General features: G+C 39.2%; 1 protein-coding gene across 1 annotated transcript; it reads right to left on the bottom strand.

Moving 5' to 3' along the window:
* Positions 1-1691: 1691 nt before the first annotated feature.
* LOC118812742 (NACHT, LRR and PYD domains-containing protein 12-like) lies at positions 1692-15968 on the bottom strand. Its single transcript, XM_036577855.1, is given in 10 exon segments — positions 1692-2253; positions 2373-2419; positions 4537-4710; positions 6635-6808; positions 7074-7247; positions 8952-9864; positions 9867-10906; positions 12351-13535; positions 13650-13733; positions 15832-15968. Coding segments are annotated over 9 exon segments (4284 nt in total). The 5' UTR covers positions 13700-13733; positions 15832-15968; the 3' UTR covers positions 1692-1726.
* Positions 15969-26754: the final 10786 nt, after the last annotated feature.

Below are 26754 nucleotides of genomic sequence, written 5' to 3' on the forward strand. Positions count from 1 at the left end.
ACCTGCAGTAGAAACCTGGGTGTGATCTTAGACTCTAAGTTCTGTTAAATCTGCATGTAAATACAGTCACTAAAGCAGCTTTTTATCATGTGAGAAAATCTAAAGTTCAGTCTTTTCTCAGAGAAACTTGTAGCTGCGTTTGTTCAGCAGAGTTCTTACTGTCCATCCTCTAGAACCCATACAGAACCCAGCAGCATGGATCCTCAAAGCACCAACACAGAGAGCTCATATCACCCTGTTTACACACTGCACTAACCGCCTGGATCTTTTAGAGAGAGTTTAAGGTTTAAGGTTTTAAAGCTCTAAATGACCTTAAAGCTCCTGAATGTCTGTCTGTTTATGATCTCAGATCTGCAGATTCTGACCTTCAAACACCTTCAGTAAAACCCAGAAAACGTGGAGAGACTCTTTCAGTTATTCTGCTTCTAAACTGTGGAGCTCAGTTCAGCTTTTATTAGACAGTCAAACTTACTTTTAATAAACATTTTTAAATGTATTCCTTTAAGTTTGAATTAGATATTTAATTAAAACTCTGTATCTCTTTGGAATTTATCTTTTTAATATGATTTGTTATTGCCTTACACGATTTAATATTAATACTCGATCACCTGTCTCTGTATGTGCTCTATAAATCAGAATCAGAATCAAGCTTTATTGGCCAGGCTTGCTTACATATACAAGGAGTTTGATTTTGATTACAGGAGCTCACAGAGCAAAGTAACAGACAGACATTTACATGTAGTGAATAAAATAAAATAAAACAATTATTCCTACCACATTCAAACACACACACACACACACACACACACACACACACACACACACACACAAACAGTCATACCTGTAAACCTTGTATTGTGCATAAGTGCTGAGTGCAGTTAAAGGGTATATAGATGTAAATAAAGACATTTATTATTATTATTATTATTATTATTATTGTTGTTGTTGTTGTTATAATAATAATAATAATAATAATTATTATTATTATTATTATTATTATTATTGAACTAATTAGTTGGATCAGGTGTGTTGGCAGAAGCAAAAACACTAAAAACTGCAGGGCAGGCAGCCATCAGGACCAGGGCTGAGAAACACTGCCATAGGATATCAATCCCAGTTAGTCTTTGCCTTGAGCCAGTGATAGTCCATGCAGAATCCAGTTCCCCCATCCTTTTAAAGCACAAGATGCACAGCTCAAAAGGAAGTTGTAGGTGAAACTATTCCTTTTTGAACCATGTTGTCAATGGCTTAGTTGATAGTATCCCTATGTATAAATGGACCAACAATTAAGTCCAGAGGAGGTGAGGACACCTCCACTGCCTCATGCAGCCGAGCCTCCATGTTAAATAACAGTAGAAATAACAGCAGGATAACAGTAGGTAATGGGAGGCAATGAGAAAACAATATAATGAAGAATATGGACGTAACATTTTTTGGAATGCATGTTCCCACATTTCATGCCGACCATATAACCTGATTTGAAAGGTATGCCAGGAGACATTTTAAAAAACTTTAAAAATGTGTAGGTACAATCTGCCTTGCCAATGTAGTGTATAGGGTAACCCAGAGACTCCTCACACTAATCAGTGTAAAAAATCTTTTTTTTTTTCTCCGGGAAACACACACAAACACCCCCTCCCACACACACAAATGAACATACATGCACACATAAACTAATGCCAATAGCCACTCACTACTGCAGAACCCAGAGTGCGTAGAGGTTATTCTAACACAGAAATAATGAGCCAGAATTAATCCTAAACCCAGCGTAGATCGGTTCAGTGAATGTGGGGGTGAATGTGTGTAGGTGGGTCAGTATGTGTGTGTCAGGGGAGATGGTGTAGAAGGACAGAGTGCTGGATGCCAAGTCCAGATACACCCCTACTCTCTTAGAGGGAGATAGGTGGGCAGGTAGGTCAGTTTTCTGTTTACTGTGACTGACAGAGTATCTGTTATTAAAGTAGATCAGAGTCCAGGACTGTTTATTATTTCCAAACATACTGTCAATGCCTCTTCCCCTACTGATTCCTCTGTATGATACTGATATATCAGCTCCATGTCCGCTCCACTGAACCTCCCAGTAACAGCGTCCAGTCAGACTCTCCACACTCAGAACTTGAGCATAGCGTTCAAATCTGTCTGGATGATCTGGATGATGCTGATCTTCTCCTACAAACTCCACCTTTCTTTTCCTCTCAGACAGAGAGAGATTTCTGTTCATTGTGTTTGGATCCAGAGTGAGATCACACACATCTGTGCACACACACATATATACAGATTAGAGAAAACACAGTGTGTGTATATATATATATATAAAAAAAGTCTATGTGTGTGTGTGTGTGTGTGTGTGTGTGTGTGTGAATTTAACTCACATTTATTTAGTCCTGGTTTGATCCTGATCTTCCCCCCATGATCCACCCTGAAGAACACACAATAACACATTGCTGTAGGGCAGCATTCTTACATCTAAATAACAGACTGACATAAACATGCATAAACATTTGTACGGACTTATTACAAGCCTCAGTTCTCATAAAAGTTGTTTTTTTGTCAACTAAGTGACATGTTGTTGTCATAACACTTTTTGAGTGTGAAATGACACAGCATGTTATGACAACTGACTTTTTAGCATCTTTCCATCAATATCACAGTTCTTCTTTTCCTAATACTGTCCATTCCCCATGAAATTCTTAAAATACCACTTCTCATTCTGGACATTTTAATGTTGCGTCACTCTCCAGAGTTGTCAGTTCCTAACAGATTCTAACCCAAGTACTTCCTAAAAACTGCACTAAATGACCTGAAACCGTGACTGGGCAAAATACTTTGGAAAAGCAGTGACTGAACACGGAATAATCTGTCCTAAACGTATTCAGTAACATATTCCATAACAATACATAAAACGTTATGCATTCAGGATACATTTAGAATACCTGTACATTAGAGTACATGGGGAAAACTCTGCTGTAATTTTGTTACAAAATCAAAACTGAGTGGATTCTTGCAGATTGAAATAAAACTCAGTTGGTCTTTCCTTGAGAATTCAGGGCAAATAGACCTGAAACTACAGCAGGCAAGGCTAAAAACCAAAGAACACAGCAATCACAAAAAGGGAGCATTAAAAGTACAAAGTAACTGTATTCTATAATCTAACTTGGACTGAATACAGAAACTTAATTTCTGCATTCTGAATATGTATTCCCAATACTTGTATTTTGTTACATCTCAATCCTGTCTGAAACAAGCAAACAACAAGGTATCACTGCATGGCAAGATAGTTGATGTATCTTGCACTGGAGATAAACTCCAGAATTGTTTGGGCCAGTACATACAGCTCCAAAAGATAAAATACAGTGGCACATTGTGCAGCTTTTTTCAGTCAAAGGACAATTTAACCACAATTGGCTAACTTCTTATTCACGTGTAGTTACATGTTTCAAGACGGAAATCATCCCTATTGCAGCATGCAGTTACATTGTACAACCATGTGTCTATATTTCAAAAATGTTTGCTTGTCATATTATGTGACAGGACTGGTTGTGGTCAGAGCCTGAGCTGGGTTTTGTGACCTATACATTTTAAAATGACAGTGTACATTGGGTACCTGTACGTAATATTAAACTGTAGAGAAGTTTTTTTTTTTTTCATATTTTTAGCTGTCTAAGAGGATAAATATTACATAGGTGACATTTCTGAAAAGAATTTGGAGAGTATTTCTGTGAACTGAAGTATGTGTTGAAAAGAAATATCTTGTTTCTCTGTTTCTCTCAGTAGCCTGTGAACACACAAAAAGTCAAACGTGTATTTCAACGTGTATTTACAGTATTACTTGAAGGGATGAGTGGGTAAATCAATAAGCAGAAGGCCACAAGAAAAGCAGCAGACAGATTTATACTGCAGTGACATAGACGAGATTGAGAACAACATGCAAGCAACCAGAGAAGATGGCACTGATGAGAGTGAGGCAACTGAGGCATTTTACATTGGACTTGGAAACATAAGCAGACAAATCAGTGATCTCAAAACAGAACTCAAAGCAGACCTTAAAATGTTCAAAGATGAGTTCATAAAGAACATTTATTTGCAGCATTCCATCAGGACACTGACCAAATGTTAACGGCTAACCCAAAGACAATACAACAGCAAAACATGAAAATGGACAAAGCAATGACAGAATTTGACAGCATGGAAAATTGGAGTATTGAGGTAAATAATGAGCTTCAACAAGCACTGGTGAATAAGATGAATGACTGTAAATCTAGATGCAATAGTCTATGAATATTTGGTGTTCCTGAGGATACAGAAGACAGTTCAGTACTAATGTTGAAAGAGAAGCTACTCAGAGGTGAACTTTCATGAGCTCTAACAGAAAGACAGACAGAAACAGAGTGCTGTCATTTGATCATGATTGCACTGCAGTTGCTAAAAAGGTTCCTTAAAGAAAAGGTAAAAGCATAAAACATTACAGTCAGTAATGTGTATAATATGTGTAATTACAGTCTGTCTGCATACAGAAACAGTAAGTCAGTAACTCACTGTACTTTCTCCAGTGCACAGTGTGGATCCTCCACTAGATCAGAAAGCAGCTTCACTCCAGACTCTCCTGGGTTATTATAGGTCAGATCCAGTTCTCTCAGGTGGGAGGGGTTTGATTTCAGAGCTGAAGCCAGAGCAGCACAGCCCTCACCTGTAACCATACAACCAGACAATCTGCAGAAAGGAAAGAAAAAGAGAGACAGATGACACTTGCATACAGCAACAACCAGTTGCAGTAGAGAATAAAAACATCAAGCACTAAATTCTGTGAAACACTGATATAAAGCCAAACATAACAAAAGTATAATAAACTGTCAACCTGTTCACACAACTAAGTACATGTTAAAATTTCATTCTGATTCTGAGCTAGAGGATATATGATAAGGACAAAGTTCTGAGAAGAGACAAGACTCCAAGGCAGAAACCATTTTTGTCTGGACAGCACTGCAGTATGAAGATAAAATTTAAAAAAGAAAATTAGTTATAAGTAAAAAGAAGAAGAAACAAAAAACAACAAATTATATATATCCAGTATCAGATTCACAACATTTGGGTTAAGACAACAAATGTATATAGTAGTGCTCTTGCTACATAACCAGTTCTTTTAAACACTGACACTAAAAACATGAAACAAGCAGAAGGTATACTTGTAGGAGTCATCATAAAATGAGCATTGGTGGTAATATCTTCAGATGTAACAGAGATCTGAAGAAAGAAGAAATTGAAGATACTAACTGCTTCTTTCTGCATGTTACAACTCTTGCTATTTTAGCCAAAGTCACTGACAACAATGGTTGCCTGTGTTTTCAGCTCCCCAAATTCTGGATAAGAAATTTAAAAACATTTGTGGCCAAACTGAAGAAGCTAAGAGCAGAACAGAAAGTCTGAAAACCTTCACTCAGGACTGTGATGCTAAGCTACTGGCAGCTGAGAAAAAAGTAGGATATGACAGAAATATGACAAAAAGGGGACCTCCAGAACCAAGGTTAAAAATATTTTAATGTTGGCAACAGGAAGTACTGCAAATTGAGGCTAAGCATGGTTGATTCATACTGGAGGGATGCCATCACAGCTTAACCAACCTCTAACCAACCAATACCCCTGGTTATCATCCACAATCCATCATAGAGTTCAAGCAATTAAGAAGAGAAAAGCTTTTCTGTAACAATATCCATCTACAGTGACCTTCCACTGAAAGAGTAGGTGAAAGAGTAAGTCTTCAGACACCGGGTGCTTAATCTACTCCTGATGGGCCTTTGTGTTATTCTCAGAGATCAAGCCCACTACAACAGTGTCATTAACAAATTTGACAATGGTAGAGTTAGAAGTGGCCACACAGTCATACATGTACAGTGAATACAGCAGGGGCTCAGGACACAGCTGTGTATGTAATGGATTATAGTATTAAAGTTTAGCTACAGTATATAAGCTGCATTTGAACATTACTCCTCCTAGTGTCCAGATGGGTCAGAGCTGTGTGCAATAGGTGTGTGATGGCACCATCTGTTAAGTAGTTGGGGTACTATGCAAACTGTAATGGATCCACTAACATTTCAAATCAGTTTGTCAAAACTGAGGTCAGGGCTACAGGTAACAGTCATTGAGGCAATAGGGCAGGGGTTTCTTTGGGACAAGAACCATAGTGTACTGTTTGCAATATGTACAAAAGTATACAACAGTATAGCATTCTGTTATGCTATACTCTAATTCATAGATTTTTAATTAGTAGAAAGTTGTAAAGAGGAAGACGGTAGAGGATGAGGCAAGCACAGCAGTGTGGGAACTTGCTAAAGGAAAGTCAATGAGCAAACAAAAATGATGCTGTAAAAAGAGAGCTTCCTACTGGAGATAAAATTCGAAGTTGCAAAAGTTGAGTGGTATAAATGTATTCTCTTACTTGTTCATAGCTTGTTAAATCCCACCATGTCTCCCCCTATGTTAAAATATCTAAATAGTTCCTGCCCTTCCTGAATAGTTGAAAATGAAAATGATCTGTCTTATCAGATCAAGAAGCTTCTGACAAGTTTTCACCTTGAAATATAATTAAATATCAAGGTTTAACATTTGCTGTTTCATATCTAATTTACAGAAAGTTTACCTGAGTATCTCCAGTTTGCAGTGTGAACTCCTCAGTCCAGCAGAGAGCAGCTCCACTCCTGAATCCTGCAGGTCATTGTTACTGAGGTCCAAATCTTTCAGGGAGGAGTTTACTGATTGTATACCTGATCTCAGCCTTTCACAAGCTTTCCCCCCAAGTTTACAGAGAGCTAGTCTGCAAAGGATACATCATTATTATATATCTTACACTATATTTAAAGGAGGACTTCACCATGAGAAAAGAAAAGAATATGTCAACGTACATAATAAGCTACACATTCATTTGTGTGTTTTATATTACTAGGATACTTAGAGTCAGATATTCTCAAGAGAATTCTGAAAACACTGATATTCATCAATGTTGCAGTTATACATATTGATTTATAGGTTGTTGTACCTCAACCTTTTTCCCAATCAGAAATTAATTCACTAAAATTCACCTGAGTATCTCCAGTTTACAGTGTGGATTCTTCAGTCCAGCAGAGAGCAGCTCCACTCCTGAATTCTGCAGGTTATTGTTACTGAGGTCCAGCTCTTTGAGAGAGGAGTTTGCTGATTGTAAAGCAGAGCCGATGGCTTCATATGAATGCTTGTTGAGATTACAGCCAGCTAGTCTGCAAAGAAATATTTAAAACAGTACATACATTGGTAACCCTTCATTTTAAGGTCTGATTCTTAATATCTAATTAACTATTAGCAAGTGACTAATAATGTCCCAGCAAATGAAAATATTTTATTTATAAGCAAGCTTAGAAATGTTTTATGAATGTATTTAATGTATGTGACAGTAAGGCATTCCATAAATAGAATGATTGAATTAACTAATTTTGCAGTAATTTGCAATACAATTTGCAATAAGTGTTTTCTTAAATTACTGTATTTGATTATATTTATTGTATCATTAATCAGGGAGCTAATGTTCATTTTCATTTGTTTATAACATGGAATCTTTTTGTAAGTACCTACTAAGGGTAAGAAAGTAGTAGTTATTAAGAATAAATGTTTCACTTTGTGCTCTTGCAAATTTAAAAATAAAAAAAAACAACATTTACAAATGTGACAATTTGCTAGCATTTGTTACCACATCAGGTGAATATGAATTCAGGTTGGGTCCCATTAGTCAATGTTCTTGCATAACCAGTGAGTAGTCAGCTGCTTTTCTTTTAACCTTTACTCGTTCTCAGCTCAGCTCTTTGTGTCATGCATCTTTCATTGTAAATATTATTCTTGTATCATACATTTTTGCAAGTGGGAAGCAAAGTAAAGCATTGACTGACAAAGCAACTCCTGAAACATAACAAAATTAGTAAATATAAGATCCATATACAATGTGTTATTAAATATTTAACACCACTAATTCACACTGCCAGAAACAGGTTTATTGTTAACAGGTTTATATATATATATATATATATGTGTGTGTGTGTGTGTGTATAAATAATGTCACTATTTTCTTGTAAACAATGCAGTGTGTTACAAAATAAGTCTTGCAGTCATTTCAAATAACTTTACTTTGTTTTATGTTATTTATGTTTCGAAATATTTGTTTCTTTATGTTTCTAAATTAATTAAGTTCAGTTGTTGTGAGTGAATTTATTGTACTGTTGAGAAGAAGGCTCTTGCAAGTGTTACACAGAAATAACCAATGCAATTTACTAGGTAATGATGATGAGTTTGTGGTGAGTTTAACTATAATCAGACCTGTTGGCCTACACATGTATTATGTGTACTCAGACTGTACACTCTTTTTGCACTTTATCAGAAACCCCTCCTTATACTTCCACTGACTTGCCATTTTATTTGAAACCCCTACCATTGCCATTTTATGAGCTCCACCTGCATTAAATTAAAATACAATTTTGTATGTGTACAGTTACAAACTGCAGTCTATTTGTTGCAGAACAGTTTCTCAGTTTACCCTTCTACCACATTCATCACAGGTAAGGTTTTGACTGAAGGTCAAAATGAAATGACACTGACATTGTAGTGTGTGTGTGTGTGTGATACTGTTATGCATGTATCAGACACAGCAGTGATGCTGGGGTTTTTACACAGCACTGTCACTGATAGGTTGAAAGTGGCTCAACCACCAAGAGTGGCTCTGTGGTCAGAAATTACAACAAAAGCAAAGAGGAGCTACAAGAGGGGGTTTCTATTCTAATAAAGTGGATAGGGAGTATGCATACTGCATAGTGCTTTTACTAAATAAATAAAACACTTATATTTTGACTGGTAAGTCATCAAATCAATATATATACACACACATTATATATATATATATATATATATATATTATTTCATTTAGGTGTAACACTCACACAGCTTTTTTGCAGACAGACACAGCTGGGACAAGTCTCCTATAACCCTCCTCTGAAGTGCTGTATTTCTTCAGGTCCAGCTCATCCAGAAGCTCTTCTGAAGTCAGAAGCATGCAGGCTAGTGCGGAACACTGTCCAGGAGAGAGCTTCTCCTCTGGGTGTCTCTCTGATTTTAGATACTCCTGAAGCTCTCTGGAGAGAGACTGGTCATTCATTTCAGGCAGACAGAGGAACAGATTAATGGATCTGTCAGTTGAGATTTTACATTGTTTCTGTTCTCCTTTGATTAATCTTTTGATGTACTTTCTGGTTTTCTCTAAACTGCTCTGTGTTGGTGTCAGTAGACCCTGCAGGAGTCTCTGATTGGAATCCAATGAGATGCCCAGCAGGAAGCGAAGGAAAAGATCCAGGTGTCCATTCTGACTCTCTACAGCTTTTTCCACTGCTCCCTTCAGAACCTCATCCAATGGGACATTCACAGTCCACTTTCTGTTTAGTGATGTAAAAATGTGCAGTACCTTCATTTTCTTATTTTTATAGCAGTGGAACACATAAACAGCAGCCAGGAACTCCTGAAAGCTCAGATGAACAAAGCAGTAGACCTTCCTCTGGTAAAGCACACATTCCTCCCTAAAGATCTCAGTGAAAATCCCAGAATACACTGAGGCCTCAGTGACATCAATGCCGCTCTCTCTCAGGTCCTCTTCATAGAACATCACATTGCCCTTCATCAGCTGTTTGAAAGCCAGTTCAGCCAGTTTCAGGGTAATGGTTCTGTTGGACTCCAGCAGGTTCTTTGGGTTTCTCTTATTGTGTTTCTCATATTTATCATTCTTCATGTTTATCTGAGTGATCAGGAAGTGTGAGTACATTTCAGTCAGAGTTTTAGGGTTTCCGTATGATGCCGTTTCATGATTCTCTGAAGAACAGTGGCTGAGATCCAGCAGAAGACTGGAATGTGGCACATGATGTGGAGGCTCCTCGCTGTCTTAATGTGGGAGATGATTCTCTGGGCTTGGTCTTCATCACTGATCCTCTTCCTGAAGTACTCCTCCTTCTGTGGGTCACTGAACCCCTGAATCTCTGTCACACGGTTGATGTATTTAGGAGGGATCTGATTGGCTGCTGCTGGTCGGGAGGTTATCCAGATTAGAGCAGAGGGAAGCAGCTCTCCTTTGATGAGGTTTGTCATCAACACACCCACTGATGATGTCATGGTGATGTCAGATACTTTCTCGCACTGTTCAAAGTTCAGTGGAATTCTGCTTTCATCCAGACCATCAAATATAAACACAGCTTTGATCTGATCATAAATCTCTGGGTCCAGATCTTTGAGCTCAGGATGGAAGTCACACAGAAGTCCATGAAGACTGTATTGATCATCTTTAATCAGGTTCAGCTCCCGGAACGGAAGCACAAACATGAAATCTACATCTTGATTGGCTTTTCCTTCAGCCCAGTCCAGAATGAACTTCTGCACAGAGACAGTTTTTCCAATTCCAGCGATGCCTTTAGTCAGAACAGCTCTTAGCTCTGGCTCTTCTGGTCTGTTATCTTTTCTTTCTTTGTGTCTGAGACCTTCAGCCACACAAGCTGTGATGTTGTCTTTTTCTGTTTCTCCTTGAGGACCTTCTAGAGGTTTAAAGATATCTGAGCAGTTGATTGGAGAGTCTTGTAAGCATCTCCTGGATGTTTTCTCCATCTGTAGAACCTCATGTTCTTCATTCACTCCTTCACTCTCTCCCTCTATGATGTAGAGTTGTGTGTAAATCCTGTTCAGGAGAGTTTTATTCTTTTCTGTTTTGATTCCCTCAAATAACCTTTCGTACTTGTTCTTCATGCTGATTTTGTGCCTTTCTAAGGTTCTGTGCAGGACATCATCTCTGCCTAGGTGAGAATCCTGCTGCTGGTGTCCTGTTCTCACCATTTCTAGTGCTGTTTCTGTTGAGTTCAGCCTAAAAAGATAAAACACAGAAATGATAACACCATCACATAAATGGCCATAATCAACTGCTTAAACTGTTTGCCACTTTCATGTAGTTTTATTTGATTGTACCCAACCTTCTCGGAAACAGTTACCTCTAAGCAACACAACTAAACTAATAACAGCAACAGTGAGCATCCTTCTTACCCAGGTGTCTGGCCTCCTCCGAGAGCCACTTTGCAGGGTCACACCCCCTGTGCTCCTCATGACATTATTTGACCAGTAAACAATAATAAATAAACTACTACTACTACTACTACTACTACTAATAATAATAATAATAATATTGGCTCTGAGGAAACGAATCCAATGCATGGCTAGATGTTTATTAGTGTTTAGCATGGACCCAAGAGTACAGAAAATCAATAAAAAGATGGTCAATTTATTCCAATCGTTTATTTTTGATCAATAGTAAGTAACAGAATGACCTAACATCAAAATTCTTGTGTTGTCAGGTCACAGATCCAGAACCATTTTATAAAAAGATAATGTACTAAATTTAGGAGGTGACAAGAAAATTTTGATCAAAAATGGACAAATTCATAAAGATATCAAAATTCTAGCATTTACATTTCAAGTAATGACATATCTGAGCAGCACATGGTCTCCTGAAAATAACAACATATGACATGTGACTGTATAACTGTAATTGTAATTGAACAAAAGTTACCAGTTAACAGTTAATTAAGCTTCAGAATGTTTCTTGTATTCTTAACTGTAAGAAGATCTTTAGAAAATAATTAAGACTTTTTGAAGAAAATGTTTCAGCACGTCTTAATTTTTCTAGAATTACATTTAACAACATTCTTAGTGTTGTCTTAAGATTCTTTGTAATTTTTTTCAGGCAAGCTTTTATGAACATGACCCAAGTTTTTTGACTTATGCATGTTGCAGGTGTACCACAAGTCCTTCAGGAAACATTTAGACTTAAAGCCTGACTCTAACTATTAATGGATTAGCCTGATAGCAATCTGCTGGTTGTTGAACAAAATCATATTTTTACCAAGGTTCACCAAGGACGTTTAGTGTATGTGTACACTTTTCTGCACTTTAATAGAATTTATAAGCACATAGTTTGTGTTTGCAAACATACAAACAAAAAGTTCTGAGATCTCTCCTCCTGTTCTGTAGCTGTGCATGCTGTGATTGTTTACATCAGTGTTTTTTGTGCAGAGGAGGGACAATATTTACATGATCAGAACATTATCCAAACGTGACAGCATAGTGAGATCTGAACCCAGAGCTGCTCTGCTTATCTATAAACTCTCTGCTGAGAATGGAACTTTTAATATACAGTGATGTCCTTTTGAACTATCCACAATAATGTTACTGTAGGATTTAAGATCATATTACACCAAATTACAGAATACCAGCATGTCCACTCATCAGTGTTACACCGAGGGGAAATAACTCACCCTGGACCAGAAGGTGCAGCTCCACTGCTGAGATGAGGATGGTTGTCAATGACACCATTACACTTCACAGACACATGGTTGGGTTCTCTTCCTCCTCTGCTGAATGTAGGAGGGTCACGCATGGACCGGTCACTCTTCATAGACACACAGCTGGGCTCTTCTCTTCCTCTTCTGAATGTAGGAGGGTCACACATGGACCGGGCACTCTTCATAGACACACAGCTGGGCTCTTCTCTTCCTCTTCTGAATGTAGGAGGGTCACGCATGGACCAGGCACTCTTCATAGACACACAGCTGGGCTCTTCTCTTTCTCTTCTGAATGTGGGAGGGTCACGCATGGACCGGTCACTCTTCATAGACACACAGCTGGGCTCTTCTCTTTCTCTTCTGAATGTAGGAGGGTCACACATGGACCGGTCTCTCTTCATAGACACACAGCTGGGTTCTTCTCCACCGCTGAACATAGGAGGGTCACGCATGGACCGGTCACTCTTCAAAGACACACAGCTGGGTTCTTCTCTTCCTCTTCTGAATGTGGGAGGGTCACGCATAGACTGGTCACTCTTCATTGACACACAGCTGGGCTCTTCCCTTCCTCTTCTGAATGTAGGAGGGTCACACATACACCGGTCACTCTTCATTGACACACAGCTGGGCTCTTCTCTTTGTCTTCTGAATGTGGGAGGGTCACGCATAGACCGGTCACTCTTCATTGACACACAGCTGGGCTCTTCCCTTCCTCTTCTGAATGTAGGAGGGTCACACATACACCGGTCACTCTTCATTGACACACAGCTGGGCTCTTCTCTTTGTCTTCTTAATGTGGGAGGGTCACGCATAGACCGGTCACTCTTCATTGACACACAGCTGGGCTCTTCTCTTCCTCTTCTGAATGTAGGAGGGTCACACATGGACCGGTCTCTCTTCATAGACACACAGCTGGGCTCTTCTCTTTGTCTTCTTAATGTGGGAGGGTCACGCATAGACCGGTCACTCTTCATTGACACACAGCTGGGCTCTTCTCTTCCTCTTCTGAATGTAGGAGGGTCACGCATGGACCGGTCACTCTTCATAGACACACGGCTGGGCTCTTCTCTTCCTCTTCTGAATGTAGGAGGGTCACGCATGGACCGGTCACTCTTTATAGACACACAGCTGGGTTCTGGAGATCCTGCACGCTTTAACCTAGAGTTCATTCACAATGAGTGTGTGAGTTAAACAATATGTAATATTTCTTTCTTCTTTTTATTAATTATTTTTCTGTTTCCTCTGTTTTAGTGCTGATGGAAAGTTACTCACTTTGGGTCGGAGGATCCTCCTCCACTGCTGGAACTGTGACGCTTCATCATATAGTTTTTTATTCTTTACACACACAGCTGCTCCCTGGCTGATCCCTGTTAACAGTTTATCCATACAAAAACACACAATAGAAAAAAAAGACTTACTGGGTTTGAGTGTGTAAGAATATCCGCAAACTTGGCAACATAACAAAAACTGTACAAGCTGACCTGCTAACAGGGTCTGCAGAGGACTGCATCTTTCAAATGAGAAACATTCAATAAAGGCATTTTTTAAAAGATGTAAAATGCAGCGTAGTGTCTTTACAAATAGTGAAAAAAAGACACAAACTCATTAAAACCTCTTAAGTTGTTGGTCCACTTTTACTGAATATACTGTTCTTCCACACAATCAATGAGATTGTGGAACAGAAAAATACAAAAATACTTATTTGATGTATTTAGATGTGTCTCATTCAGATCTTCCCTTCAATATGAGCCAATTGATAAATATAATAATCAGTTGGACAATACATGTCTTATTGAAATCTGTTCTGATCCATGTTATCAGTTAAATTCATTTACAGGTATGGTGATGGGAAATAACCAGCCATGAGGAGCAAAGAGGAGTGCTCTGCATGTTTTCTAGCTGCACATGGCTTGAGGCCACCAGCAAAAACAGATTGGAAGTTTTAGTCATGTCCACACGTATCTTTCATTGGGAGACCCTCCTTCATACAGGTCAATTAAATAATAAACTAAAGACTCCCATCCTGCATCTCAATTGTTCTGATGTTTTTATCGTCCACCTGAACCTCATTTATTTACGTAAGTATTATTGTATGCTATATTTTCTTTTATTCTTTGTCTTAATTCTTATCTTTCTCCTACCTTTTCATTTTCAGTTTTACCTTACCACTGACTGTCTTTTTCTTTTGTCCTATTTTTCCTGTATCTGTTTTATGTATTTACATTTCAGCTAACACCTTTTTGAGATCTGAACTTGTCACAGCTATCAAGAACAGTTAGCACACATAAAGCCTCATCTGCATTTCAGATTTCTTTTTGGTCATGTCTTCATCTGAGTGATTATTCTTTTGTAAATTACCCAATAAAACACCCACTAACTGCTCACACAATCTGTTATGTGAGCAGAGAGCAGTGGGAGTGGTTAGGTTAGTGAGGTTATTTTGCTTGGAACACAAAACGGCTTTTCAGAAAGTCAGAGTGTCAGAGTTTCTCTCTTTCCATAATCACTCCAGTATCACTCCATCCCTCGAGCCAGTCAGTCCTTTTTTCCCACACTGACTGCCTCTGAGTGACGAGTGATGTGACAGTGACTCCACAGCTCATATGGCAGCCGTTCATACACAGCGTCTCTTCAGCAGAACTACAGACTAGAAATTCTCACCGATCACAGCACAAATCTACAGACATCATACAGAGTCAGTCTCATGTCATTCATTTTGCTGCGTGAATGATAAAGAAGATGTTGCATTTGTTTATCATTGGTAAACAAAGCACCTTCAGCAGGTTTCTAGCTCATGACTGGGCCAACACTAAACATAAACCTTCTGAAAAAGCCTGTGCAGCACAGAATGTTTAACTCATTTTTCATTCAAACTTGACCAGAAAATATAGTATTAATAAAATATGTTGTTTCTTGTTTATATGTTCCAGATATATGGAAAAGACATTCAGACATTCCAGAAAATAAATTTCCTGAGAATGAATCATATGCCCCTGATGGGTGAGCGAGGAGCAGGACATAGAAAACCTGGAGCAGAGCTGGAGCAGAGTGTTTACAGAAACGAAAGGAGCTGAAATGTCTCCACTCAAATACTCTGCTGTACATGCAAATTATTACTTATTTCAGATCTTAGTGAATCAGCGTAGTGTACAGTGTAGGATAATAAGTTCACTCTCAGTGCAACAGGAAGTGATATCTGACAAACAAATAATATTACAGGATTTTCAAATAACAGTGGTTGATGAAAACACAACGCATGAACTCATTAGTTTAACATTCTCTTTTGGCAACTGCTTTAAATCTGGAAGCATTTGAACTCATTTCCAAACAAGTTCAGACAAAACCTTTTTTCACAAAACGAAAGCGAAAGCATTCTCAACCTGAACTGTTCCAGCTGTTCATAAACATTCGTTTGAAATCTCTGTTACTGCTTAATAAAGTCATTTTTACTCACCTGCAACTAAAGAAGAATGTGATTCAACATGTGATGTTAGATCTGCAGATGTTGACCTTCAGCAAACACCCTCCATAAATATACAGAAGAGGATGGTGAGGCCTTTTTCTCTTCCTCTCTCTCTTTCTCTCTCTCTGTCTTCCTGGGTTTTACATCTGACATTTGACACCATGGATCTGATGGGAGTGGCTGAGCTGAGGCATGTGGACAGGGTGTAGCTTTGGTTGTTCTGCAGCCACATAGAGTTTCCCCTGCAGATGTTCTCTAACTTTAACTAGAGTTTTCACCATGAGGTGACCAAGTTAATGAATTTATTGAGGTAGCAAAGGAAAAAAAATGAACAGCAGTTTTCATGAAGAAATTCAAGTAAATGTAATACATACATCACTTTTCAGTGCCTTAACATTAATATTTTGGGCCATAGAAGTTGCTCAGTTAGGTTACCCTTCCTACACCTTATTAATGAGTGAACAGTCTTTGACTGACAAGCTGACCTACATTTAGCACAAATGTATTTCACACTGGATTCACCTCAGAGGAATCTACACACACACACACACACACACACACACACACACACACACACACAGTGCCCCATTTATGTTGTTTGTTGCTGTTATTCTAAATGTAAGTTGTCTGTATGTGTTTTCTGTTGGGGTATGGGTTAAGTTCATTTGGGTTAGTGCTCAACACTGGGAGAAAGTACAGGGTCAGGAGTGGCCTGCCCTCATTTCAGTTGTTTCACCAGGATTTTTTTCTGCTTGTTCTAGAATGAAAGAGCATTTTTCTAAGCAGAACATGACGTCTCCTGATTCTTCACCTGTGCAGTACCACAGTATAAAACCTCATGTAAAAAAATGTTTTCAGCCTCATTAACCAAAATTAATAAGACCATTGTTAAGGTTTTAACCATTGTTCTCATCAGTTTCCTCAGTAGAGTAGTTTATCACTGTGAGCTGAACTGATTATTGAGTGCAGTGTGATCAGACACTTACAGCTGATCAGTGACTGCCTTTGTGAAGGATTTTCACCATAAGTGTAACTCTTCACACAGCGTAGGTAGTACAACCTTTCTGTAGACTGGAGTGTGCTCTCACCCTGTAAAGAGGCATGTAGGTTGATTGTAAGTGATCGTGGCAGTCCAACACTTCACTCACAGTCTGTACAATCAGGAGTCAAAACACAGTCAGGCAATACCTGAGACATATGCATTTTTAAAAAGCAGAAAGACGAAAGGCAGGGGTCAAAACACGCATAAATAAAAAAAAACCAGCTTGGAACTCAAGACACACAGAGACTTAGCAAACAACCAAACCAAACAAAATGAGTCCTAGGATGAGTCATAGGTGTGTGTAGTGTGGTGTGAGTGGACAGAGCCAAGAGGAGTCCAAGTGGAGCATGGAAGGGCTATGACTGCGCTTAGGGTTCAGCCTAGGAAGTGTCACAGGTTCCTCATAAAGTCAGACAGAACCTTTTAATCAATCAATGAGCATAGAGAATATGGAGAACCCCAGGATGGTGCCGGATGAGATGGAAAAATATCTGGAAGTCAGGATGAATGACCTAGGTGGAGATCACTAAGCCAGCTATGAGCACCAAACTTACAGGGTGATAGAAACAGGCAGTGCTTCTCTTAAACCTCTCCAGAAGGTGGGGACGCTAAACTAATTTGTGGTTTCCCACCCCTGCAAATGTAAGGCCATAGTACAGCCACACTGGATGGGGTAGTGGGGAATATGGCATAATGGGAAATAGTGCTGCCTTCCATGTAGCAGAAAGGGGTTTAATTCATGATGCTACACCAATAAGAGTCCTTGGGAAGGCTACATTCACCTACTGTAAGTCGGTCTACAAGCATCTGCTAAATGCTTAAATGTAAATGGATAATCAGGAAGATGGTGAGGGAGTGGCAATGCGTTGGTGTTTTTCAGTGCATGTGATCATTCTCACTACTATTTATTTCATTCTAGATATTACACATTGGGTTTTTGAAGAAAAATATTTTCCTTTTTATATTTTTCCCTTTTATATGGAAAGTCTAGTTCCTTTTTTGAGAATAAAAAAAATGTAATTAAATATTTGTACAAGTAGCTCATAGAGCCCTCAATGTAAACTATAATATAAAAATTGCAGGCTGACATTGTCAAACTCATCAACCTCCAGTCGCTGCTACACCAAACAGATCACAGTTTTGTGAGTTGTTATGTTGGGTAATTAAGTGAAGTGTCAAGTGAAATTCAGTAGGTTAAGATTTGCCATGAGTGGCAAAAAGTTTGGAACCCCTTTTCTGTAGGGAGACCAAAAACCCAAACAGTAAGCAGAGGAGGGGGCCAGTCATGGGCTGGAGATTAGGGAACCAGCCTTTTGACCGGAAGGTCATCGGTTTGATCCCCTGAGCCGACAGTACGAGACTGAAGTGCCCTTGAGCAAGACACCAAACCCCCAACTGCTCCCCAGGCGCCGCTCTGGGCAGGTGTGTTCACTGACCCCTAGTGTATGTGCTTTCACTAATGTTTATGTGGTGTTTCACTGCACAGATGGGTTAAATGCAGAGGTGAAATTTCCCCATTGTGGCATTAATAAGGGTCACTTAGATAGAAATCTGAAAGAACTACACACAGAGATATACTGCCATCTAATGCTGAACTGAGGAACTACATGCAGAGTAATACTTTTGATATTGAAGAGTTTCTTTGCAGAGCCATTCTGCATTTCGGGTTTTTATTGTCTGAATTCTTTCACCATGGACACTGAAAAAGCACAATCACTTGGGTCTGTCTGGGATGTTTCTTCTACTTAAATACATTGACCATAGCCATGTGTGTACAGATCCTGTACGCTGATGTCAGGACAGGAGTTGGACTTAGAATACACATTAGTAAGGTAAAAACAGTAGAACAGAATAAGGAACGGTATTGCATGTAATACTATACAATACTATATAATATAGCTATAACTATACAATATATAGTCACAGTTACTATTAATTAATTAAGTGTTGCAGTGTTGTAATGACAGTAATCCACAGATGAGGTGGTTTACAGTTCAACATTGGTCCACAGTAATAAATAAAGTACCTGCTGTAGAACTTCTATAAAATACAGTATTGTGCAAAAGAGCATGACTAGTGAGGAAGTAGTAATGAAGGAAATAACCTGTGAAAGCTCTGTCCTGCAGTGATGCTGGAGCAGTCTGCTCCTCACTGTGCTCCTCTGTGCCTTCAGTGTTTTGTGGAGTGGGTGGGAGAGGTTCATTATGATCACTGACGCCTCCTCAGCATCCTCCTCTCCACCACCATCTACACTGGGTCCAGTTTGGTCCCCAGGACTGAGCTGGACGTTCTAATGATCTAGTTCAGTCTGTTAGTGTTCTTCACCCCAGCACACAGCAGAACAGAAAATGGAACTGGACACCACAGACTCTCTTGTGGTACTTGTGGGTGTTAACCACCTCAGTGTTCTCACCCTGCAGGGTGACAGGAGCTGGAGACGTTTTCTGGAAGTCCACCACAAGCTGTTTTCAGGATAAATTTTTTCTCTCTGTTCAGGTTTTCAGATCAGGAGTTATATGATGAGGACCAGCCCACCTTAAACTCTAACTGTGTTTCTCCTGCTACACACACCCAGCATTCACTTTGTGCAGCAATAGTTTTTTGCTAAAATCTGTGCATTTTCATCTTCCTTGCTCTATTATGTATTATACTGCGATAAACAAGGTGGCTAGATAGTGATAACATGAAAAAACTGATGAAACCTTTTGTCTTATTTAATGTCCTGTCAGCATTTCTCGCTGCCCACCTGCTCAGAAATCTCCTCATCCTGCTTAACTAGCCTTTTCATACCTTCAGCTCTTGCTGCTGCCATCCATCTTTACATAAATCATGTATGAAAATGTGAATACAGTAATAAACTCTATTTATAAACGCTGTCTGCTGTGTTGGCAGCACCTCACTGTCTCACTTCATTTGATAATTTCTCGAGGCTGATGTTAGCTGCCTATTCCAATTCCCGTTCCACCTTAAGTAGTGCAGCAATTACAAACTAGCGCCATCATTTAAGGTGGAACAGGAAATAAGAATAAGAACTTCAGCTTCATCTAATCTCTATCCTCTGTATGAGTTACAGTCAGTAGGAGCTGTACAGGCCCTAAATTACTACGTATTCACACTCAGTTGTTACATTTATAGTGTGTCTGAGTGTTTTTGAGCTTTTATGTGTTTATACATTAGCCCAACTCTCCTGACTGTCCACTCTGGCTCTGCTTGATTTACTTTGATATGGATAACTAAATTAGGTAAGTAGTCGGGTAGTTTAGGCTTTATTATGTGTTCAGGTCAACACACCTAAGGAAGTTTGTCTCTGATAAGCAAAATGTTCTGATCCACTCACACACTCCTGCTAGCACCAGTTACCGTTTGAGGGGGGCTGGTCTAATTGGTCAGCCCTGGTCCAAGAATCACCCCCGCAATACACCATTATTATTCAGCTTACTATGTACTTTCGCCTTATGTGATGGTTTGATATACGGGTCATGGGACTGTTTAGAAAAAGTCCATCGCTAATATTATCAGTAATGTATGTAGTGCCCTCCTCAAACACGCCACATGAGCAAAACAGGCTGTAAAGACATGTTTATTTCTTATCCTTTTGATCTTTGATTCAAAATATTAACAAAAATGGTTCTCAAATCTCTATGTGCACAAGTGTTGACACCCTTTCATTTAATAATTTGTGTGCCTCCCTTTGCAAAGATAACAGCTGTGATTTTCTCACATGGCAAAGGATCTGAGACCGTTCCTCCATACAGAACCTCTCCAGATCCTTCAGATTCTGAGGTCCTCACTTGCCATAGAAAAAGCATTTTCCAGAGTACATTAAAGTACATTACCCTCATTTTCAATGAAGCCAAGATAAAACAGAAATTGAAAAAAAATTGATAGGAAAAACAAATCAAATACTAAAAAGGTAATATCATCATCATCATCATCATCAACAATAATAATAAATATACAATACACGTAACAATGACTAGGCAACAATAAAATAAATTAAAAGAATTATCAAAGTCAAACAATAGCTAAAACATACCAAAGTCATATTAGAGGTTTTAGAGCAAAGGTTTAGAGATTCCTGTAATAAATTCCAGCTAAAAGCAGTTCAGTAAAAGCTCTCGGTGCCTGAAGGCTGATCTGATCACTGGAACGAGTCTGATAAACTGTTTTATTTACACTGAGCGGTTCTGTGATGTACGATGATAAATGCTAAGTTAGTGCTCTGTATTTGCTGGTGTGTGAGGAGAGGAACCCGAGTAGCTGACGTGCACACACTGATAACTCTGACTGGTGCTTTGGCAGATCTGACACCAAGTTTAGTCCCACCCAGCTGAAATTTACCTTCATTTGCATTTATTTCAGTGTTTTTGTCCGTCTATCACTCTGTCTACTGTGGGAAAGGCCAGAGCTGTTTCTTCTACTGTTTGCATTTTATTTTATTTATTACTTCGTCTAATGTTCACATTGAGTTCTCCTGGCCGTTTTATTCAGAACAAGGTATAAGAAGCCACTGATAACCCACCTGAACAGCATGAAGCCCACCTCTATCACTATCTCTCCTCTGTGAGCTCTTACCGCACACCGATTTTCACTACACACAAACACCATAGAGCACAAGTAACACTTATACACTTAAAACTAAAGCGCAACAACGTAACTTAAACTCAAAGATGAAATCATGTGCCTTTCAGAGAAGAATGATATTATCCAGGACAAACCGAGCGCATGGAGAGATGGGAATAGGACTTTAGAATAATGAATGCAAGAAAAGTCTTTCAGAAATTAAAAATTCTTACTGGTCAAGAACCAAAAAACAATGTACCAGCAATAAATGACCCAGTCTCCTTTGCAGAGGAGTTGAACACTTTATATGCACATTTTGATATTCTCAGCTGTTCTGGGGAATGTGAGGAGTTCTTAGGGCTGTACCCAAATCAGACCCAGCATGCACTGCCCCTCTCTTCATGCAAGAGGATGTTCACCTGCTGCTCAGAAGGTCCAAGACAAGTAAAGCTCCAGGTCCAGACGGCAAGCAAGAGTGCATAAAGTCTGTGCTGTGGAGCTCTCACCTGTCCTCCATTCACTCTTCATGGAGTCCATCAGGACTGGGTCAGTAGAAAACGACTACAGTCATTCCTGTGCCCAAAAACAACACACCCTCTGAACTAAATCATAACTGGCTTATCGCACTAACTTCAATAATGATGAAGCACCTGAAAAAACTGGCGCCGACTTCTGTTCTTCCAGCTGTTAGACCACAGCTGGATTCTCACCAGTTTCTCGCCTATAGGGCTAAATGGGGAACAGTGGACGCTGTGGCATCTAGAGACACCAGGTCACTTTGCCAGAATTCTCTTCATTGATTTCAGCTCCACCTTCAACACATTCCAGCAACATCAGATGATTAAAAACTCCAGTATCTGAAAGTCCCTCCACTCCTTATCTGCTGGGTGCACAGCTGTTAGGATAGGTAAGGTCCTGTCCTCAACACCACTATTAACACCAGAGCTCCACAAGACTGCGTTCTTAGTCCATTTCTGTTTACCCTGTACACTAACAACTGTAGAAGCCCCTCACCAGCCACCACCTATCTAAGGTATTCAGACACAGCTATACTTGGACTTCTCAAAGAGAGTAACTCTGTCTCATCTTACCAGTACTCCCTCTCCCATCTAACACAGTGGTGCACAAATGAATATCTACAGTTGAACATATCAAAGACAGAGGAGATGATCATCTCGCCAAACTTCCACTGCACTGTTCACAGCTCAGTTACCATTACAATCAGAGGGAAGATGTGGATGTTGTGTCCTGTTTTAAGTACCTTGGACTCAATCCGGACAATAAAGCCAGCTTTGACAAGCAGGTAATGGAAATTCACATGAGATGTCAGCAGAGACTTTTCTGCTGACAGAAGTGCTCTTTACGAAGCCCCTTCACTGCTCCTGCTCCTCTGTAGGAACATGATTGAGTCTATTATCCTGTATTATTCAACCTTTTACTTTCCAGTGTGTCAAACATTAACAAAATGTTACGCATCATACCTCAAAAATCATAGGTCTCGCAAACACAACCTGTCAAACCTGATCAATGAAGCTATTTTAAGAAGAGCCATCACAAAAGCACAAGACCCCGATAACCCACTGCACTGTTTCTCCACTTTACTCCCATCAGGCCGGAGATACAGAGCACTAGAGTGTAAAGAAGCTTTGCTGAAAGTTTTGTACTGTCAGCCATATCAGCCCTTAACAAGCCTCCCCTCTGAAATAGATGCTGTAAAACTGCTTTTAAAGGAAGTAACTAATATTTAGGCTGTATATGTTTAAACACGCTTTATGGATGGCCTCATTGTCTGTACTGTTTTCCTAGTATTCATTCAAATGTATGTAATGATATTGCATGTCCCAGAACAATGTATGAACAGCACAGGCTGTGAAGACAATGTTCCTCTATGAAGGACAATAAAGAATCTAATCCAACCTGTGAACATAAACACTTTATAAAGTCCCCTTTTGAGGAGGGCACACGTGGGGGCTCATGGGAGGCAGCACTCCTCTCAAAAAGGGACTTTAAAAAGTGTTTATATTCACATTGCCACAATATTGATTGCATAAAAATGTTCTTTATTGAATGTTTATTATTCTTATGTTTCCTGTTATTTTCAGTGCATCAATTTTTATATTCTAGAAATCACATGTTTGGCTTTTGAAGCACAAACACTATTAGGATTAATTTTAGTATTTGAGATTTTTAATCTCAAAGATTAAAGACTGTACAGTACAACACAGTTCCAATGAATTTACACACTAGTTTGAATGACTAAAGCTTCTCTTCATAATCAGCTTCTTACAGCCCTCAACATAAACTGCAGAATGCAAATTATAGGCTGATACCCTTCATACATAACGCATATGTATATTGTTCCAGTGTTTGCTTTGAAACAGTGTGTCCGTTAGTTTACTGTCTCTCTGGACCGTTAAAGAGCCATAGAGCCAATGTTAAACTGATAACAGAGGAGTGTGGGGGCTGTGGGAGTGAGTGCTCAGAAAGGAAGGCCTGACTCTCAAACTCTACTGTAAGAAATGTATTCAAATGCATTTAACTGGTATAAACTTTACAATAAGTGTTGACCAACATACATTAAGCAATGCATCTGTTAACAAGAACAACATGTGGGACTACATTAGCAGCGGTTCACTATATTAAATAAACCAGTAACAACTGTGTTAATGTTATTTTCATATGAAGTGTTGATTAACATTAACTAATATATTTGCTAACAATAAAACATATAGATAAAATAAATAGATTGCACTGCTGCTGGTGTAAAATTGGTGTGGTCTTAAAGGACGATAGTAAAGATTATTGCCACGCAGGTAGATTAGAAGGTCAATAATTTTTTCACATTACTTAGTTATGTGCCGTCCAGGCTGATGTGAAGTGCACTAGCCTCAGAAGTTGATGGAAAACACTTTTTACCTTCTAGTCTAATTGGAAGGCCAATGATTAGATTATGGTAAATTATTTAACATGACTAACTGACGATGTGTCCAAGTCTGCTTTAAATACTACAACCTTCCAAGGCTGATAAGATAGACAGGCACAGTGTTTCTCAACCCTGGTCCTGGAGGCTCCACTGCTCAGCATTTCTGTTTTCCCTCCTCCCAACACACCTGATCAGCCATCATTGAGTCAAAGTGGGTGTTAAAGCAGGAGAAATACTAAAATGTGCAGGAAAGGATTTTAACTCGGTAACACTGAAAAAAGTGAACCGTGTCCTTCTAATCAGCCTGTGTGGCGGTAATACTTCCTGTCAGCCTTTCAACATGGCACTTTTACATCAGCCGTGAGGGAAATAAAAGCATAAATGTCAAGCAACAGTGGGAAATGATCAGCGGCCATCCAATCAGCTGTGGAAGCATCTTACGTAGGTTATGTTAAATAAATTACAGTAAATTATCATTGGCCTTCCACTGAGCCTAGAAGGCAAAAGGTGTCTTTCATCAGTCTCTGAGGCTACTATTCTTCATCTCAGCCTGGTGGGCATATAGCTAAGCAACCTAAAACATAAAAGAAAAGTGAAGATTGACCTTCTAATCAGCCTGTGAGGTTATGTACACACCTCCCCCTCCAAAAGAAAAACAGCAAGCAAGTGAATAAAATGCAAAAACTCACCGGACAAAAATCAGCAAAGGACGAGTTCTGTTCTGACCCGGTCTGTCACCAGACCAAACACCAGACACTGTTTCACAAGAAGGTTCATTTATTTAAACCTAAAAGAAGGTTTAGGTTTACATGAGTTGTTAACTGCTGAGGGGAAAAAATGTAGCTTTGGGGAAGAACATGTGCCTAAAATAACACACCAAACAACTAAAGTTTACAAAACTAACTAACTTGAACAGAAATACACAAGTCTATCCTAAATTTCTACATTAAAACAGGAGAAAAGGTGAACACTCGTCCTCTACTTTTCCCAAATTCACAAAGTCTAATATAAAGCTTTCATAAATTTTAATAATGAAAGTGAAGTGGAGAGTGTGAATGAGGAAAGAGCCCTGTGGGTGACCTCTTGTACAGCAGCGTGCCCCCGTGTGGTCAATCGCTGACCAGCGCACAATACAAAATACACACAACAAGAGCAGCTCACGCTTTATATTACTCATACAATGATAAAGTATCTTACACTGAGCTCCATTTAGTTACATACCTGTATATATTTTCAGCAGCTTATTATGATTATTCATTCACTGTTCACTAGAACTTCTAGAACTTGTATTATCTAAAACTATTTATCTATCGATCTGTCTGTCTGCCTGCCTGCCTCTCTGTCTGTCTGTCTATCTATCGATGTATCTGTCTGCCTGCCTGCCTGCCTCTCTGTCTGTCTATATATCTATCTTTCTTATTGGTTGTTTACCAAATCACACATCTACCCACCCAAACACACATACTCAAATCTCTAAACATTCTTATTAAATCAATGGGACTAGCCATCCTCCATCCTTCTGACCGGGGAGGATTCAGGTGGTATCTTTCAATCACAGTGTTCAATACAGGCCTTTATTCATTTGATACGTTTATTTAATTTATCTTTGCTTTTGTTCCTATACCCATGATGACCAGCGGGATATCTGTTATTGATAATACTCTTTTTATCCTATTTCGTTAGATGTATAAAGGAGGCAGTTATGATGGAGGAGTAGCACTTCAGTGTTTGGGAGGCATCTGGACAGAAATGATATGTGGAACCCACTAATGTAACAGTTTCACAGAAATGAAATAGCATTGTTAATGTAATATCTTTGGCGAGCTGTGCTGGGTTTTCTCAGCTTCAGCCCTGTTTTAATCTGCCTTGGACTGAGGGTGACGGAGGGTGAACAACACATAACATAGAACATGGACTGAAAACAGCAACAGCTGTAGTTGGGGCTCAAGGTCAACAGCTAGCTCACGCACTAGCTCAGGCCAAGCCTCCGATCCCATCTCTGCTGCTTCTGCACTCCTCATATCCGAGGCCCTGCCTGACTCAGTTTCTCCCATTCCAACAGATATGTCCTCCCACCTTCAGAATAAGGGTCCCTAGCAGAACAAGCCCATTAACAAATGCTGTAGAACACCAGAACCAGAATAAACGTGCAAAACATGTCTCATACGTGCTACAGTACATCAGCGTGGAAGTGAGAGCAGATTAATGACGTTTACCTGTTTTGATAGACGTGTATAATAATTTATATGACTGAACCACTACACACAGTGAACCATCAGTAAAATTACATTTACACCAAAAGAACAGTAGAGTACATTCTGGACATTCTGGGAAAGTACATATAAATAGATTGAAGATGGTTTGATAGTATAATCCACAGTGTGTG

This window comes from Colossoma macropomum, unplaced genomic scaffold, assembly GCF_904425465.1.
Source record: "Colossoma macropomum unplaced genomic scaffold, Colossoma_macropomum, whole genome shotgun sequence".
Classification (NCBI taxonomy): Eukaryota; Metazoa; Chordata; class Actinopteri; order Characiformes; family Serrasalmidae; genus Colossoma; species Colossoma macropomum.